General features: G+C 33.0%; 2 protein-coding genes across 2 annotated transcripts; both read left to right on the top strand.

Annotated features, from left to right (window-relative positions):
- Positions 1-12,348: 12,348 nt before the first annotated feature.
- LOC145606009 (uncharacterized) lies at positions 12,349-14,552 on the top strand. The gene is made up of 4 exons (XM_081662072.1): positions 12,349-12,881; positions 12,981-13,103; positions 13,223-13,433; positions 13,956-14,552. The coding sequence occupies exons 1-4, from the start codon at positions 12,525-12,527 to the stop codon at positions 14,267-14,269; spliced, it is 1,005 nt and encodes a 334-aa protein (XP_081518198.1). The 5' UTR covers positions 12,349-12,524; the 3' UTR covers positions 14,270-14,552.
- A 1,202-nt stretch (positions 14,553-15,754) lies between these two features.
- Positions 15,755-17,132, top strand: LOC145605338 (glucan endo-1,3-beta-glucosidase-like). Its single transcript, XM_081661375.1, has 2 exons — positions 15,755-15,923; positions 16,063-17,132. The coding sequence occupies exons 1-2, from the start codon at positions 15,839-15,841 to the stop codon at positions 17,007-17,009; spliced, it is 1,032 nt and encodes a 343-aa protein (XP_081517501.1). The 5' UTR covers positions 15,755-15,838; the 3' UTR covers positions 17,010-17,132.
- Positions 17,133-18,601: the final 1,469 nt, after the last annotated feature.

Here is an 18,601-nt window from a genome sequence, read left to right as displayed (position 1 = left end):
AAATATATACATAAATGAAATATTTAAAAACCGTGCATCGCACGGGTTTACATTTAGTGTATATAGAAATAATAGGTAATAGATGAAGCCCGTGCGATACACGGTTTGTTTGAATATTTTAAAATAATTATATAATTATATATATGAATTTTAGATAAAATTTCTGTTATCAAAAGACAATATTTTATATTTAATTAATTTAAACTGGAAAATCTCATTCGCCAATTTTTCTTGCGTGTCATTTAAATTATTTAATCATAAAATAAATTAATAATCTCGTATGTAATTCATTTTGTATTTAATCATAATAATAATAATTTTAAAAAAAAAAAAAAAAACAAAACCCTAAACTACCTTCATACTTCGTATAAACCGCCCCCTTCTCCCATTCCTCACAAAATCATCTCACAAATACAATCCTCCCTTGATCTCTCCATCAATTCTCTCTCATCTCTTAATCTGTATAGTTCTTCACTGAGTCTTATTATATCCCATCTCTTTTTCAATTAAAATCCTTAACGTCAATTTCATTCAAGTTCTGGTAAACTTTATTTCATTTGTGAATTTAAAGTTTCCCTTTTTTGTTAATTTGTGAAATTAGTGAGATTAAAGTGAAAATTTTGTTAATTTATTACCAAATTGAGCTAAAAGGAAGACCGATATCATTCAGCTAATTTACAATTGTGTATATGATCTAAAATCTATGATAAATAGATTAAACCAACTATTAAAAAATCAGTTATGAGAATTTTCTTTTTTTTTTTTTTGGGTTTGAAAAAATTAGTAATGAGAATGTTTCCTTGAAAATTTATACTCACAAACACTTACCTTCTTATTTAATTCAATTTTCTTTGATTCCTATGTTTATTGTATTGTTGCAAGTACTACATTTATATCATTTTGTAAGATTCAATTGATTTTTATATATAAACTATTGTTTTTGCAGTGAATTGAAGCTAAGATTAAAACTTACCAGGTTACATTTAAAGGGATATATATGGAGTTGAAGAAAGTGCAGCAAAGATATTTAATGGATTGTATTTGGTGAAGACTCGGATGTTGGATATAGGAGGATTTTTTTATTTGTAACAGTAATAGGATTATTTTTAATTGCTTTAAATTTTGTAAATTGAGTTTAATGAATAAAATATTGCTTCAATGGTTATTAAATTCAAGTATATCTTGATGTTATTAATTAGATTTGTGATTATACATAGTCGGTTTTATTGGTAATTAGCACAATATGCGTGATTTTAGCGAATAACGACAGCTTGATGCTGCGTTAATTTTTTTTTTTAAAAACAAAAAAAACAGGCAAAGAGATCGGTCATCTTAATAAACTGGTGTCTTAGCACGTATCAAAGAAACCAGTGTTCTAACAAATTCGGTGTCTTTGCCTTATTTCATCTTAACTTATAAGAGGATCTAAGAGGCCAGTTGCAAGTCATAAATGGTCTCTTTAATTTATTCTAAGAAACCACGCAAAAGTTTCGGTCTCTTAGGATAAGAGACCTACTACCTAGGCACCGTGCCTTTTCCAGTTTCTTAGGCATGTTTTGCTCGGTGTCTTAGACCATTTTTGTAGTAGTGAATTCTAAAAGAAACTAATAATCTCTTATTTAATTGGCTACAACAGAAATTTATAATCCTACCTGACGCGCTAAGAAAATTAAATCCTACGTGGCTCTCTAAAAATTCGGGAAAAAACTCCCCTTTACATATATACTAGACTAGATGAAGCCCGTGCGATGCACGGGTCGATCTTTTTTTTTTTAAAAAATAATTTTTCATATTTATGTGATTACATTTGTTATTTTTTTTTTTGAGAGAACATTTGTTATTTTATTAGTTGTACGTAATATATTATTTTCTCTGTATTTGTTTTAAAATATTAGATAAAATTCCTAATCTCAAAATATAGTATCCTATTGTAGTGTTTTAAAAATATTAATCCTATGTGGCGCTCTAATAATTTTTTAAAAATAAAAATCCTACGTGGTGCTCTAAAATCTCGGGAAAAAACTCCCCTATGTATATATATGTTAGATTAGATTGGTTGTACGTAATATATCATTTTCTCCGCATTTATTTTAAAATATTAGATAAAATTCCTAATCTCAAAAGATAATATTTCGTATTTAATTGATGTAACCATTAAAATCTCATTGGTCAATTATACTTATGTGGCACTTAAATTATTTATTGGATAAACTATAATTTATAATCCTACGTGGCTCGTTAACTAATCTTATATTAGGTGGCATAATCCTATTGTAGCGTTTTAAAAATATTAATCCTATGTGGCGCTCTAATAATTTTTTAAAATAAAAATCCTAGGTGGCGCTCTAAAATCTTGGGAAAAAACTCCCCTTTATATATATATATATATATATATATATATATATATATATATATATATATATATATATATATATATATATATATATATATATATATATTAGATTATTTAAACATTACACATTTCTATAAATTACCTCTTTATAAAATCCAATTGGAATATAATTATTTAAACATTACTAATGAAATATTAGAATATAATCATAAAAGTATAAAACGATGATAGCTAGAGCAATTATGGATAATAAATTACCTCTTCATAAAATCCAATTGAATTAAGAAACATTCCATAGGAACCATAAAACCCAACAATAAGATGTTCTTTCTCTGGATATGAGAAAGTCTTCATCTCTTTGATTTCATCATTACTGCCATATGGTCCATATCCCACTTTATTATTTAAATTGGTATAGATCGTTATTGCACCAATTTGGGTTGTAACAATTTGGGTGAAATTTTTTCTATGGAGGCGGATGCACCATGCTTGGTGCATCCAATGTTCTTTAAAAAAAAGGCGGAATGAACATTTAGCTATTCAGTAAAGAACATATAGTTGTTTTGTAAAGAACATATAGCTATTTTATAAAGAACATCCAGTTTTATATGTTTTTTTGTAAATCTAAAGAACATTTGTAATTTTAGTAAAGAACATGATAATATTAAAGAACATTATTCATATAGTAAATGTACATTTGGTATAAATGATCATGTATGTATATGAAAAATGTACATTTTAATGTATTATAATGTACATTGTATTATATTCTAATGAACATATATGTTATAATGTTGGTTACATGTTTTATATACATTGTATTATTTGCATCATATAAGTATATGAAAAAAGAACATTTTACTGTATTTTAATGTACATTGTATTATTTGGATCTACAACTTTTTCTAAATTTGTCTATTTGCTTGTTTTCTTCTTCCAAAATATATTAATTGGTTGATCTTCTTCAAGAATTTCATTTTACTTCTCATTGCAACAACAAAATTATATCAAAATCGCAATTAATTTTCAATAAAATCAAATATTACAATTTTCAATCAAATTTATAAAAAACAAACACTCAAACTCAAAATAAACAAGTATGAATGTCAAATAAACAAGTATAAATGTCGAATTTGGTCTTACCTTTGGTTTTTATTTGTCATCTTGAACAATTTTGGGCTCAAAATTTCGAATTTCTTGAAATTTTGTTTGAGGTTTGAGGAATTTAAATTGGTTTGAAGTTTTGTTTGGAGAGAGAAAGTGAAATTTTTGTAAAAAAAAATTAAAATGATTTGTAATTAATGTATGGTAAAAAATAATAATTATAGTACTATTTATCTATTTCATTATACAAAATTTCATTTTAAAAAAAATATATACAAAATTGTTGCATAAAAAACTGATGTACATTATAAATGAACACTATGTTCTTTTATGTATATGTCCATGTACATTATAAATGACTACTATGTTCTTTTATATGACCATGTTCATTAGTATATATTTAAATGTTCTTTCCGCGTTTTTGTATTTTGGAGCGGATGCACCATGTGGATCGTGCATCCGCCTCCACGAACCAACTATTCCAATTTGGGTCCCCTCGTGCTTGTATTTTCCGTAACTCCTGGATACTTTTGTTATCACTTCGTTCTCTTTTAATGATATCTGTATATGTTAAAAGGTTAGGTATGCTACGGAGTACTTGTATTAAAATAGAGAAAATAGATATGTTTGATTATACTTTTAAATCTATTACATTCTAAAAAGAGAAAACAAGGTTTGCTTGAAAAGGGCATATGCACAGTATATTGTTTTACATAAATTCCATCCATATCCCCTTTTATTTATTTATTTTTATTTTTGTATTTGTACAACTCTTTTAGAGTTCAACCATTCAAATGCGTCCAGCATTGATAATTTTTGTTTTGTTTACTTTTTTTTTTTTTTTTTTTGGGTATTGGATATATACTATGAGTACTATTAATATATTTTAATAAGTGTTAAACCTCTCCTTAGCATGTATTTCAATTTAAATTTTTGATCAATTATATCTTTAATTATTAATAAGTGTAAATTATAAATTAAAAAATAATAATCTATTTATTGAGACGATTTTAATAAGTACCCGCATGATTATATTTTCCCTTATGTATAAACTAGATGAAGCCCGTGCGATGCACGATTTGTTTGAATTTTTTTTTGTTATTTTTTATTTTTTTTTGTATTTATGAGCTAAAATTTGTTATATATTTAGATAAAATTCCTAATATTAAAAGATAATATTTAATATTTAATTAATTTAAACTTAAAAATCTCATTTGCCAATTTTGCTTACGTGGCATTTGAATTATTTAATTCTAAAAAAAATTAATAATCTCTTATTTAATTGGCTAATACTAAGATTTATAATCCTACATGGCGCGCTGAGAAAATTAGATCCTACGTGGCTCTCTAAAAACTCGGGGAAAAACTCCCCTTTATATATATATATTAGATAGATTAAATAGATTACACTTTTCAATAAAATTCAGGAAAATTTGACAATTACCACCTTCTGTTATGTCCATTTTAGCAATTACTACCTTCTGTTTTTTTTTTTTGAAAATTACCACCTTCTATTTTCAAAAACATCAAAAGTTACCACCTTCTTGCCCCTCAACCACCACGTGACGTCATTTTGGGCTCATTCTTTCCCTTTCCTTCCTATTTCCCTCACATTTCTCATTCCTAACTCGATTCTCATCCCCCCTTTCACTTCTTTTTCCCTAAACAATCAAAAACACTTCAATTCACTTCTCCAAATCTAAATTGACGAACAATTATTGGTGGTTTGGGGGAAAAAAAAGTGAAATGGGAGATGAGAATCCAAATAGGAATGAGAAATGTGAGGGAAATAGGGAGGAAAGGGAAAAAATGGGCCAAAAATGACGTCACGTGGTAGTTGGGGGGCAAGAAGGTGGTAACTTTTGATGTTTTTGAAAATAGAAGGTGGTAATTTTCAAAAAAAAAAAATAGAAGGTGGTAATTGTTAAAATGAATATAACAGAATGTGGTAATTGTCAAAATTTCCTAAAATTCATTCATCATATACTTATGCAACTTATTAATAAATTGAAGGAGATCTTGAATATAACAATCACATCATATATATGAGTATTACGTAATATGTATTGAATCCTTAGTTTTTCACCTCACTCATCGCACGATTAAGGCTAAGCTAGTATATAATGGTAGCACAACTTGAATTTTAATGTATGTATGCTTAGATATTGGCGGGAAGTTTCTTCGCCTTCTTCAAACCCAAAACAATGAGGAGGACATTCAAGTATTTGAAAGCAAAATGCTGCTCTTAAGAAATCTAGCTTCTTATTGGTCCACGGCGGATACCGGAACCAAATATCTGGGAATAAGGCTCTCTTCACCACAGACTTCTCAGGGCTGAATGTGTCAAATGAAAGTTTTCCATGGTATCTTCCAAATCCGCTTTCTCCCACCCCTCCAAACGGAACCGTGTCAGCCGAATACTGCATTGTGTAGCCAATAAAAGTTACAAATCGACTTTTGTATGTCAACATTAGTGGTGGATTGAGGAAGTTTTAAAATAATGTGCATGTTTAAATGAAAAATAATACATAAATAATTATACATGCTACGTAACCATTTACTTCAAAAGAACCAGGCCACATATGTTTCTTGATCAATAATGCTTAGTAACACCGTATGGCATGAGATTGAAGTAATTCTATGGATCACTTATAACTTTATAAGTATTTTATTTCCAAATATTAACTTTTTGTGTTTTTTTGTCATTGATAATTGGAATTTTATGTTTGATATCATTCGTGGATATATAACATGTCAATTAAAAAAAAGGATGAAGTATGAACCTGAATAATTGTGTCATTGAACAAGAGTGAACAATAAATAAATTGATGAATTTTCAGAATTTTGATGACCCGATAAAGTACTATGAAAGAGTTTGTGGTGGTATAAGGGCAGTTAAAGATGTGGAGTCTCAAGCTCACGCGGAATTAGCCCGTGTAGCAATTGATAAGTATTATTATTATTATTATTATTATTATTATTATTATTATTATTATTATTATTGACTCGAATACTCGATAATTATTGATTTGTAGGGACTAGGGATCGGAGCAAAGCTGAAGTTGGTGCGGATGATAAAGATGAATTTTACGTTACTGCATGACATTTTCTGCCATTGCTACATACCAAGCTGCACTCGCAAAACGACATTCAGTCTACATTCTCGGCTTCTTGAGAGATGTTGACGCCAATAAATTCCTCTCTATTCTTTCAATCAAAGGTATAAATTAATTTTAGGGAAATTCCCAATGGTAACCCCCAACTTTTGCTACGCACCAATGGTAACCTCCCCTATATTTTTATTATACAAAATGACCTTAATTAAGGATTTCATCTCACTTATGACATTAATGAGTGTTATGTAGTTAAAAAAAATTTAACTATGGTTAGCTTTGTAAAAAAAATTTTAAAAAAAAAACACCAACCTAACCACCACCTCCACCCTCATCCCTTACCAGACCTAGCCAGCCCACCTCCAACCTCACCGGTGACGTGGGAAAATTAGGTCGTTGGACTAATCCTCCTAAGCCAAACAAAATTTATAAACACTCAACAAACCTAAATACAAGTATAGAGGTAAGTCAAGGGTCGAACCCAAAGGAACGGTAATGTCTAAGTGCTTTCAATTATGTGCCTAAGCTAGGTCGAAGACAAAGGGTAAAAGAGGACACTAACAACTACTAAGACAAAGAAATCAAACAAATAAAATGCTAGGGATTAGGATTCACTTATATTAGCAATGAACAAAGCAAATTGGTTTAGGAAGTTGACTAAGTCAAGCAATGTGAGGGAAGATTAATTATGCAACCAAAAGAGCATATCAAGTTATTCTCCTAGAAGTCTAACTAGCGTCAACTACGATAAACTCTAGCTAGGAAACATCACAAGACACCTCAATCGTGTAAATGCAAGCCACAAATCAATGGTCCGTATCAATGTGAACTTACAATGCAATCTAGTGTGAATAACTAGGGTGATCAAGCCTAAATCAAACACACACATGCACATAATCAATTAACCAATTTAATCACATCATCAACTCCATCAAAATCCCCAATCTACATCAATCCATTACATAATATAAGCTTCACCAAATCCCTAACCAAACAACTACTCTAGAAACATCATCAATTCAACAAACAACTAAGAAATTAACAATCTACAATCAAAGAATCTACAATTAAAGAAGAACAATTACTCTAATCAAACATCAATCATCAAATAATCAAATTCTAATCAAAATCAAACAATCCAAACATGAATACTAAACAAAACAATAAATGAGATAAAGTTTAGAAATGCTCATTGATAATAGAGTAGATCTCCAATATAATTGTCACCATTGGATCTTCAATCTCTCAATCACCATTGAAATTCTTCACTTTCTCTCTCTAAAATCTACTCCTAAAACTAACCCCTAAATCTAGAGAGAGAAGCTCTCAACTAAGCTAAGAATATGATCTAATTCTATTATGAAACTTCTTACAAAAATTGGGTTCAAATAGGTATAAGAAGAGAGAGAAAATCGTCGAAATCCGATCGGAAAAGACCCACGTTGGTGTGGCCACACAACAGAGGATGTGCGCCCGCACCACCATGATGTGCGGCCGCACATCCTTCGTGTGCGCCCGCACCTTCTGCCCGTGCGACCGCACTCAGCTGGGTTTCTTCGAATCTTCAACTCTTCAAGCTCAAGGGGTGCACACATGATTTATGATGGTGATGGAGGACAAGGTAGGCAGTAGCTAAGGCTTAATATTGAGGGCACACACTTCCTTTGAAGGGAGCACAAGAGAAGAGCCAAGACTCGGAACTTCCACTTCTTTGCATCTTGAGCTTCCCAAACTCCATGAACTTGATCCTAAAGCTTCTTCCACCATAGTGGATCACCAAAATCAAGACCCGAACCTCTTCCAATACCTACAACCACGAAAATAGAGAAAATAAAGAAGAAAAGGCTAGACAACCAACGAAATGCACAAAAGCTACAAAATAAGAGAAGAGAGGTAAAACTAAGCAACAAAGCATAAAACTAAGCACTTATTAAGCATGAAAGCTATGAAAAGAGAATAGAAAGGACCTAAATGCTCGTCAAATGTGTGCCATTTATGACACACATCACCGGGACCTCACCGGAGCCACTGAACAGCCTAATACCTCACAGACCGCCGAATCACCCACCTGAACCACCAAACAATTGCCTCCCCCCTTTCCTCTGCCTAGACCCAAACCCTAACCTCGCAACCTTTTCTCTCCTGTGGCCATTCGTTCTCCGACCTAGGCCGTTTTGGTTTTGATTCTGGGCGGGATCGGAGAAGGCGGAAGGTGAAGAGAGAGAGGGTGGAGGAGAGGGCGAAGAAGAAAGAAAGAGAGGAAGGATCGGTGGTCTGGGTATTTTGGTGGTCTGGGGTGATCGTGGCTTGGGTTTGGCGATCTGGGGTGGTTGGGGTTCTAAGTTCGACGATCTGGGAGGGCCGGGTTGTCGGGGTTTTGTGTTCGGTGATCTGGGGTTGTCGTGGTCGTGGTCGCAGTTTGGGTTTCGGTGGTTTGGGGGAGGTCGTGGTATGGGGGTGGTCGCGGTTTGGGTTCGGTGGTTTGGGGGTGGTCGTGGTTTGGGGGTGGTCGCCGGGAAGGGAGATGGTGGCTGGCTGGTTAGGGACTTGGGGTGGCTGGTTTTTGGTGGTTGAATTAATTTAGTTTTTTTTTTTTTTTTAAAAAAAAAAAATCTAACTATAGTTAATTTTAATCAACTATTTAATGAAATAAGGTTATGAGTGAGATGAAAATCATAACTAAGGTCATTTTGTATAGTTAATTTTCAAGAGGGTTATCATTGGTGCGTAGCAAAAGTTGGGGGTTACCATTGGGAATTTCCCTTAATTTTATTACCTATCGTATTATATATAATACTCGATCAAAAGTTGCATATAATATGTAATATGTACTCATAGTCACTGTTATTGTCATTAGCATCATAGGGTTTAATTGGGAAGAATATATAATACACTACCTCTCATATCAAATCAATTGGCCGAAGCAATTAATTTATTAATTGATTTTATTTCCACCTTCTTGTGCCTAATCATGTAATAACAAGGGTTTATGTTATGATTCTGTAAGTTCATAAGCTGACGTACATGCAGGGTCAGCTAGAAGAATAATTGATTCTAGTTCCACCTCTTAGTATCACTATACCAAATTAAATCATGTAATCACAATTAAGCATGCAAGGGTTGGGTCATTGGGCCTTTCTGTCTGCTAATGTGCATGGTTTGGTTTGGTGCGGTTTGAGTCCAAACCAAACCAAACCGCAAAATACGGTTTATTGGTAAATTTTTTCAAACCAAACCAAACCATATTAGTATTGAAACCAAACCAAACCAAACCGTAATAATACGGTTTGGTGCGGTTTATGACGAGGTGATATTTTTTTTCTAAAAATTGTCAAATAATTCTTCATTAATTTATAATAAAGTTTAAATAAGTAGTCCAAACAGATTAAATTGTACTACAAAGTTACAATAAAAATATCAAGTGCTAACACATAATAAAAATAATACATAACAATAAAAAATATTCATATTTTTTTTTTTGAAGGGGGGGGGGGGGGAGATTAAATTCATTAATAAAAAGCCATACGGCACTTACATAAGAGATCGTAATCGAACAATACAAAGACAACCGAACCAATTACAAGTTCGAAATAAAAGAAACTACAATTGCACGCACAGAATGACATTCTTAAGTACCCTTGGCTCATATAACGCTGTCCTATGCAGCCTCTTGCAAGGGGGTCTGGCAATATGATGTAATTTCTGACGAGAACCTTCATTGGCTCAGAATCCCGTACTCCTCGACCTGAAATCAAAATTGGTGTCGTACACTTCACCATAGACAAGACCAACTCCGATTCAAACACGGATATCGGCATGGAAGCAAAACCCTTTAGCCCAAACCAACAGAAGATCAAACCGAAGCCTCATAGCCAAAAAACCCGGCTTAAATCCTGCACCAGAAGATCGGTACACCGATTTGCAAGCCCCATATCACTCCAACACACCACACAAACAGAAAAAATAATAAAACTAAAAAGCACACAACGACTTCTAAAAGGAAAAGCAGAACAAAAACTAAAACCTAAAACAAAAAACGAAACCCTAACATCCCACCCCGCCGCCAAACCGAGTCCCACCACCAACGCTCTGGGAATCACCAACCCAGCCCACGAACCGCTGGAAAGAAACGCACGGACCACCGAGGCCCGCCTAAGAAGCCCGAACCCCACACGCCCCCGAGCCACTACAACGACAACCCTACACGAGGGACTTAGAACGGCCCTACACGAGGGACTTAGAGGGAGAAAACTCCCCCTCCCCGTTCTCGTAAACCACGTCGCGGCAACGGACAAGAGGGTGGGGCGAAGGCGCGGCGGGGAGGCAGTACAAAGAAACGACGGCAGGCCGGCCTCACGGTCGGAGAAGAACAACGGCGGCGGACGAAGGAGCGGTGCGGCGCAAGATGAAAGGCTGAAAAAACGAAAAACCATAACGGAAAAAGAAATAAACAAGCTAAAAGGGTAGATTGGAGGCTCGCCGACGCTGTGGCGTGGGCGGTGAGCCACACGCCCGCCGGCGAGCCTCATAGCCGGAGAAGAAGAAAGAGGGGCGACGGTTTATGGGAGAGGGAGAGAGAGAGGATTTTTAGAGAGAGAGGGTTTCTCACAGGTTTTACTATGAAGTCCTTTTCCATAAAAAAAAAAATAATAAAATAAATAAATAAATAAATATTCATATGAGTACTCCATTATAGTCATTAATTATAGAGTATTGACCATATTGTTTTTATCTATTTTTCAGGGTTTTTTTATTTATTCTTTAAATTTTTTTTAAAAATAATATAAAAAAATTTATTTTAAAAATTATATTAACATTAAAATACGGTTTATTGGTTTATGGTTTGGTTTGGTTTATAATTTTTGCAAAACCAAACCAAACCATAAACCATATTTACAAATACAATCGAGACCAAACCGTAATTTTATAAATCGTAAACCAAACCAAACCGCTAAAATTTTAACTAGGTACAACCCTAATTGTAACTCTCTAAGTTTAGTTTGCTGTATAACGAGCACTCTCGTTAACCGCATGTACATGCCTGAATAATCAAACATTTCATAGATTAATCTATATGAAGTCTCGTTTGATGCTCAAATGCTCAATCATAGATTAATCAAACATTTCAAATATTATGGAATATTAGTTTAATAACTACTCCAATAGGTGAAATTATTCGACTTAAATTAAAATTTTCTTGAATGTAATTTGATTATTAATTATTATCCTCCAAGAACACTAACATTTAACGGTTTAAAAGATGCTATTTAATAGAATCCAAATATTGTTACGTCAAAAGTCGAATTGGTTAAACAAGTACTCGTAGTATGTGTTATGTATTGTTGAATCCCATTGTAGCCCACTTATGAGTGTCCCACATTGGAGAAAGATGAGAGATCGTTTCACTTTATAAGGTAGAGGAGTACCTCCTACTATTGCCAATTGGTTTTAGTATGGAAGCTCCAAAGCCTTGTTTGTGGCCCAAACTCTCCTCCTCCTTGTTCGGGTTGCCCAGGCCCATTTTATATTGTTTCGAAATTTAACATGGTATCAGAGCCCGGGTTGCTGGTCTCTTCTAAACTGGGTATTTGATAGGAGTAAATATTTTTTCTAATACCATTTAAATTTGAATTCGTTAATTTTTTTATTGAGCAATTTTTTTTTTTTTTTTTTTTTTTTTTTTTAAAATGAGGGTCAAGGGTTGAGAATTTGAGATCTAGTATTACACCTGAGTTTATTACTCCGTAATTTTTGTATAAATTAAAAAAAAAAAAAAAAAAAAACATATCCTAATGTAATCCGGGTAGATTTTTTTTAAAACCGACCTATTGTGATCTACCATAAAAATAGGAATTTTGACGGTTTGAAAAACACAAAAAATTAGGTTTAGACTGGATAGAATTTTGAATCGAAAAAACAATTAGGGTTTGGTGGAAATTCTGATTTTTGAATCAATGGAGGTTGAGCGTAGAACATACGATGCTGATCTTGAAGGATTTGATGAATTCTTGATGAAATACGTGGATGATAATGATGAATACTCTGATAAGAGAGAGATTTATGATGACAACGAGTTGAAAATCTTGAAGAATTTGTTCCAGAATTTGAAGGTTTGTATGAAGAATCGTGAATGGCATGCCATGAATTACATTGAAATTGTGAACAAGTTCAAGGATATTTTAATTGATGTTTCTGAGGCCTGCTCTATTGAAGTTGATGGCCTTGAATTGATTTCACAATCGAAACATCACGAGATTTACTCTGGGATGATCGATTTCTTAGTTGATTGTCATCTTAAAAGCGAACTTAAGGTAATTAATCACTCTTCTTTTTCCTTGTAAATTTGCTATTAATTTATAAAATTATTGATGGTATACAATAAAGTATTTGTTTGATTGTTGAATTTTCAGAATTTCGATCATCTAGAGTACGATGATGATGATGATAAAGATGGCGCTATGATTCCACTTGATGATGTGGAATCTCAAGCTGAATTAGCCCTTAAAGTAATTGATCACTATAACAAGCACAAGGTTTGGTTAACCTTTTTGAATCGTATTGTATTGTATTGTATCGTGTCGTGTCATATTATATCGACCCTTTTATATATATTATTATTGACTCGATCATTTAATAATTAATTAATTTGCAGGGAGCAAAACTGAAATTAGTACGGATGATAAGGGCCAATTTTATTTTTAGCTATCTTGATTATTACTACATTACATTTTCTGCCGTTGATGAATATACTGGTTGTATTGCTACATACCAAGCTGCACTGGCAGAGCGAGGGTCAACCCGCATTATCGGGTTGTATAGAGATGTTGATGCTGATAAAACCCTCTCTATTCTTTCAATCAAAGGTATAAAATCGTGTTTCGTATTAACTGGTATTGCCGTGTTAGAAACAATTAAAGATTGATTCTAGTGTAATCACAATTAAGCAATATGTTGGTTTCTGTCTGCTAATGTGCATGTTGTAATTTGATGGCTACCATTGTAACTCTGTAAGTTTAGTTTGCTACACCAAATCATGTAATCACAAACTTAGTGTATGTTACCGTTATCATTAGCATCATAGGGTTGGGAAGGGTAAATAATACAGGGTATTAATATACTTTTCATATCCATCAATTGGAATGGTAATGGAAGCAATTAATTAATTGATTGTAATTTAAGTTTGTTGATAAGCTGATGTACATGCAGGGGCAGAAGAAATTAAAGATTGATTCTAGTGTAATCACAATTAAGCAATATGTTGGTTTCTGTCTGCTAATGTGCATGTTGTAATTTGATGCCTACCAATGTAATTATGTAAGCTTAGTTTGTTGCGTGCTTGCAACGTAACGTGTAACGAGCACTCACATAAGCTGATGTAAATGCAGGGGCAGAAGAACAAGTGAATTATAAGTTGAATTTTCGGGCATCTCTCCTAGCTGAATATCAACTGAAAGCTGAATCGAGCAGCTGTAACAGTGTCAGCTCTGATTATATACATGCAGGGGCAGTAAAAGCAATCAATAATAACTTGTTTGATGGGGCATCTTCCTTAGCTAAAAATACATGTCTAGTGAAAGATGAATCAACCAGATGTAACAGTGTCAGCCTTGATGATATACATGCAGGGGCAGTAAAAGAAATGAACTATAACTTGATTGATGGGGCACCTTCCTCACCTAAAAATCTAATACATGTCTAGTGAAAGATGATTCAAGCAGCTGTAGCAGTTTCAGCTCTGATAGTGGTGCATCAGAGATGTCGTGGGTGGCTAATGAACCGCGTAGGTGGGTATAAGTTGAAGCCTGAATTGAATAAAGACTCCAAACTGGGAATTGCTGAGAATGGGGCTAGTTGAAACAGCTTGCTGCAATCAACCTCTACTTCTTTACCTTAATTGCTCATTATCATTATGTTGTGCCAAATACCTCTTGCTACAAACAATGGATTCTGTTACTATGCTTTATAGTAGTAATACTTTGTTGCAATACACATTTTATCATCATTTTTGTCTTTGAAAATTTTCGGGTCTACATTTATATATTTTTCTTCAGTGTAATTGAATGAGTTAGCATGTTGGATCCTGCTGATTATTGGTAAATGTTAGAAACACAGGTGTAGCATACATATTGAGACAAGGATAAATGATGATGTAATGTAACTTGATTAGGTCCAGAAGTTTTCACAACAATCTCTGAAAATTTGTATGGAGCAAAACTCAAATTAGTACGGATGATAAGGGCCAATTTTATTCTTAGCTATCTTGATTATTACTACATTACATTTGCTGCCGTTGATGAACAAGTGAATTATAAGTTGAATTCTCGGGCATCTGTCCTAGCTGAATATCAACTGAAAGCTGAATCGAGCAGCTGTAACAGTGTCAGCTCTGATGTACATGCAGGAGCAGAAGAAGAAATGAATCTTAACTTGATTAATGGGGCACCTTCCTTAGATAATACATGTCTAGTGAAACATGAATTAAGAAGCAATGAATCTGTAAGTTGAAACTAGAACGAAGACTACTCGAAACTGATGAGAATAATGCTGTATAGTTAAACAATGGATTCTGTTACTCTGCCTTGTGATACTAATTTGTTGCAGCACACTTTTTATGATACCAAGTAAATAGGTGTTTTTTTTATGTCTTTGAAAATTTTCAGGACTATGTGATCATTTTTTCTCTGGTATAATTGAATCAGATAGCATGTTGAACCCTGATTGTTGGTGTAAATGATAGGAAAAGAAGTGTAGCATTCATATTTAGACAACGATAATCGAAAAGTAAGGGCAGTAAACTCCCAAGTGAAGAACACTTTGCGGAGGCAAAACCAATAACTTTTGGGTAGAAAATTGTCTTTTGATTTTGAGTGTTTCAAGCACATTTATAGAGAAGCCAATCGACGGTTCATACTTTAGCTCATTTGCATCCAATAACTTATGCGATAGGAGTTGTTGCTTAAATCCCCTGATTCAGTCTATAATATATGGAATTATGGGACAATCAATTACTCATTACCTCACTATTTCGTGGAAATTACTTACAATTTACACGGTTCATGTATTGATGGATACTTTGTTGAGTAATTGACTTGGTAGTTGACCTCGTAATTGTATTTTTGTGCTCTTTCATTGATATTGCCTCTATATAAAGAGACATATTGAGTAGATGAACTTATATTATCAAAGTAATTAATACTTTTAAATTAAAATTTCATTTCTAGAAGAATTGATTTAAACAAATATATATATTTCTTTTCGATATTTTGTGATGAATATCCCAAATAATCCTCCCATTGTTGTTGCTACTACTCTGTTCATTGTGGCATTTTTATCTCTTTGCCTGCACTTTACAGGTATCTCTTGCTCTATCTCGACTTCTTAGCTTTGAATCCATATTAATTATTGTTTAAGGTCATATAAACGCATATTTTACTAATATAGAATACGTGTGTTACTATGTACGTACTAATTTCTAACGATAATTTAATGTAGAGGCACAAATTGGAGTATGTAATGGAATGATCGGAGACAACTTACCTACCAAGAAAGACGTGGCGAACCTGTATAAATCTAATGGCATAACGGCTATGAGACTCTATAGTCCCGATTTAGCATCTCTCCAAGAACTACAAGGCTCGGGCATTAAACTCATGCTAGACGTCCCTAACGAAGATGTTCAGTCCCTTGCATCTGATCAATCAGCGGCAATGCAATGGGTCAACACTAACGTTGTGCCCTTTGCATCGACGGTCAAATACGTTGTTGTAGGGAATGAGATTCATCCCTCCGATATGCTAGCCTCATCAGTCTTACCCGCTATGCAAAATGTTCTGATCGCATTAAAATCCAAACAATTAGAAAACAAAATTATGGTTTCTACATCCATTGATACTAGCCTAATCATAAACTCATATCCGCCATCAAATGGTCAATTTAATAACACGGCATACATTACACCAATAATCAAATTTTTAACAAGTAATGGCTCACCTTTGTTGGTTAACATCTACACTTACTTTGCCTACATTAGTAATGAACAAAGTATTAGTCTTAACTATGCATTATTCACATCCAATGGGACTGTGGTGACCGATCCGAAAAATGGAAAAAATTACCAAAACTTGTTTGATGCAATGGTGGACTCAGTGTATGCGGCTCTAGCAAAGGTGGGTGCACCTAACACGGCGATTGTGGTGTCTGAAACCGGATGGCCATCAGCCGGGGGAGACGCAGCCACGGTGAACAACGCCGGAACTTATTATAGGAATTTGATCAATCATGTGAAACAAGGGACTCCCTTAAAACCAGGGCAGACAATTGAGACTTATTTGTTTGCAATGTTTGATGAGGATAAGAAGCCTGGGCAAAAAACTGAGCGCAATTTTGGTCTGTTTACCCCTACTAAGGTTCCTAAATATGGCCAACTTAATTTCAGTTGATAATTTAAGTTTTTGTTTCCTCATCATTTCAACTTCATGTTTTTCAATTATTTGTACTACAAGAGATTGAAAATAATATGTTACTCTTATCAAATAGACAAGCTGAAATGGTTAAGTTTTCTATTTATGTTGTCATACATAACATATATGTGTTGAACCAATTCAATTTTCGACAACATTTGGACCCTATTAGATAGCATCTTTAATCTTTTAAACCATTAAATATTATTGTTTTCGGAGGTTAAATCGAAATTCCATTCAAGAAAATTTTATTTTAATTAGAATAATTTCACCTATTAAGGTAGCCATTACTTATTAACCCAATATTCCATAATTTTTGAAATGTTTGATTAATATATGGTTGATTGATTGAACATCAAACGGGACTTTCTTATAAATTTCCCCAATAATCATGTGTTTGATACTTTGGGTAAGTGGTTACAATAAATGGCCAATACTTGCATATCGATCCTAGCTACATACAATATAATCCAGGATAAGATTTTAGTTGGTTTATTTCTCTTTATCGATCTTAGTATAGAGTCATTCTATGATTCTAGCATACGTAAACAGTGTAACATTATTAAAAGTCAAATTATTATATTCCCTTTGCTTCATAGTTAGGGCCTGTTCTAATTACTGAACTGAGCTGAATTGAATTGAACTGAACTGGACTTATTAGACCTGAATTGAACTGAGCTGAAATGAATATTTTATAAGAGAATGAAATTAAATTAAGAGCTGAACTGAACTTATTAGAGTTGAACTGAACTGAATTGAAAATAATCGTATGAGAACAAACCCTTAGTTAAATAGTCAAATTTGACACACATGTCAATTATAAAGCTAATATCACTATTACACTTTACATTAATAATATATTTATCTAAAAACATTCTACACAATACTTATTGTTTTTTATTTCATACATTACTACTTACAAGCCAAAGTTATAAGCAAATCAATTCATAGTGAAAAAAAAATCAAAATGTGTCAATATTTATATTTATATTTAACAATGCAACTTTAAAAAATATCACAATGTAATAATGTAATTCTAACTAAGCAATTATTAATTATATAGATGTAAGTTGCTATAAATAAAGTAATAGTGGGCATAGCATTTTGGTAAGGGTGTCATTATTATTAGAAACGTCAATTGCATACATAGTAACATCAACATATGCCGACATGCCGTGTTGCTTAGGGTAGGCTAGGCTCCACATCAGTACAATTATTACCTCATCAACACGCAAGTTGGAATTATTGAAAGCAATTTTTTTTCTTAACATCGGACCTATATAAAGCTAGCTAGTTTTCCAAACCCTAATTATCTAGCTAGTTGGAGTAAATTAGATTGATGAACATGTGACCTTTTAGATTGAAATATACTTAACAAACATTGATCATCATGAGTATTCACCAATACACATTAGATCATAAAAAATATAAGTATAATATGCACATAATAAACTATATATTGTTGTTGAATATTGTTACTATAGATTCATAACTATGTTTACTTTTATTTATTTTATAACATCAGACCCTCTGTATTCCTTTTCTCGAAGTTTCTTTTGTTAATATACTAA

This window comes from Chenopodium album, chromosome 22 (genome assembly GCF_948465745.1).
Source record: "Chenopodium album chromosome 22, dcCheAlbu1.1, whole genome shotgun sequence".
NCBI lineage: Eukaryota > Viridiplantae > Streptophyta > Magnoliopsida > Caryophyllales > Amaranthaceae > Chenopodium > Chenopodium album.
This window is presented reverse-complemented; position numbering and strand designations above follow the sequence as displayed.

Excerpts from the sequence above, each read along its gene's own strand:
- LOC145606009 (XM_081662072.1), top strand. The coding sequence starts at position 12,525 with ATGGAGGTTGAGCGTAGAACATACGATGCTGATCTTGAAGGATTTGAT. Across the intron at positions 13,104-13,222 it reads ATCACTATAACAAGCACAAG|GGAGCAAAACTGAAATTAGT; the intron begins GTTTGGTTAACC and ends ATTAATTTGCAG. Across the intron at positions 13,434-13,955 it reads CTCTATTCTTTCAATCAAAG|GGGCAGAAGAACAAGTGAAT; the intron begins GTATAAAATCGT and ends ATGTAAATGCAG.
- LOC145605338 (XM_081661375.1), top strand. The coding sequence starts at position 15,839 with ATGAATATCCCAAATAATCCTCCCATTGTTGTTGCTACTACTCTGTTC. Across the intron at positions 15,924-16,062 it reads TCTTTGCCTGCACTTTACAG|AGGCACAAATTGGAGTATGT; the intron begins GTATCTCTTGCT and ends AATTTAATGTAG.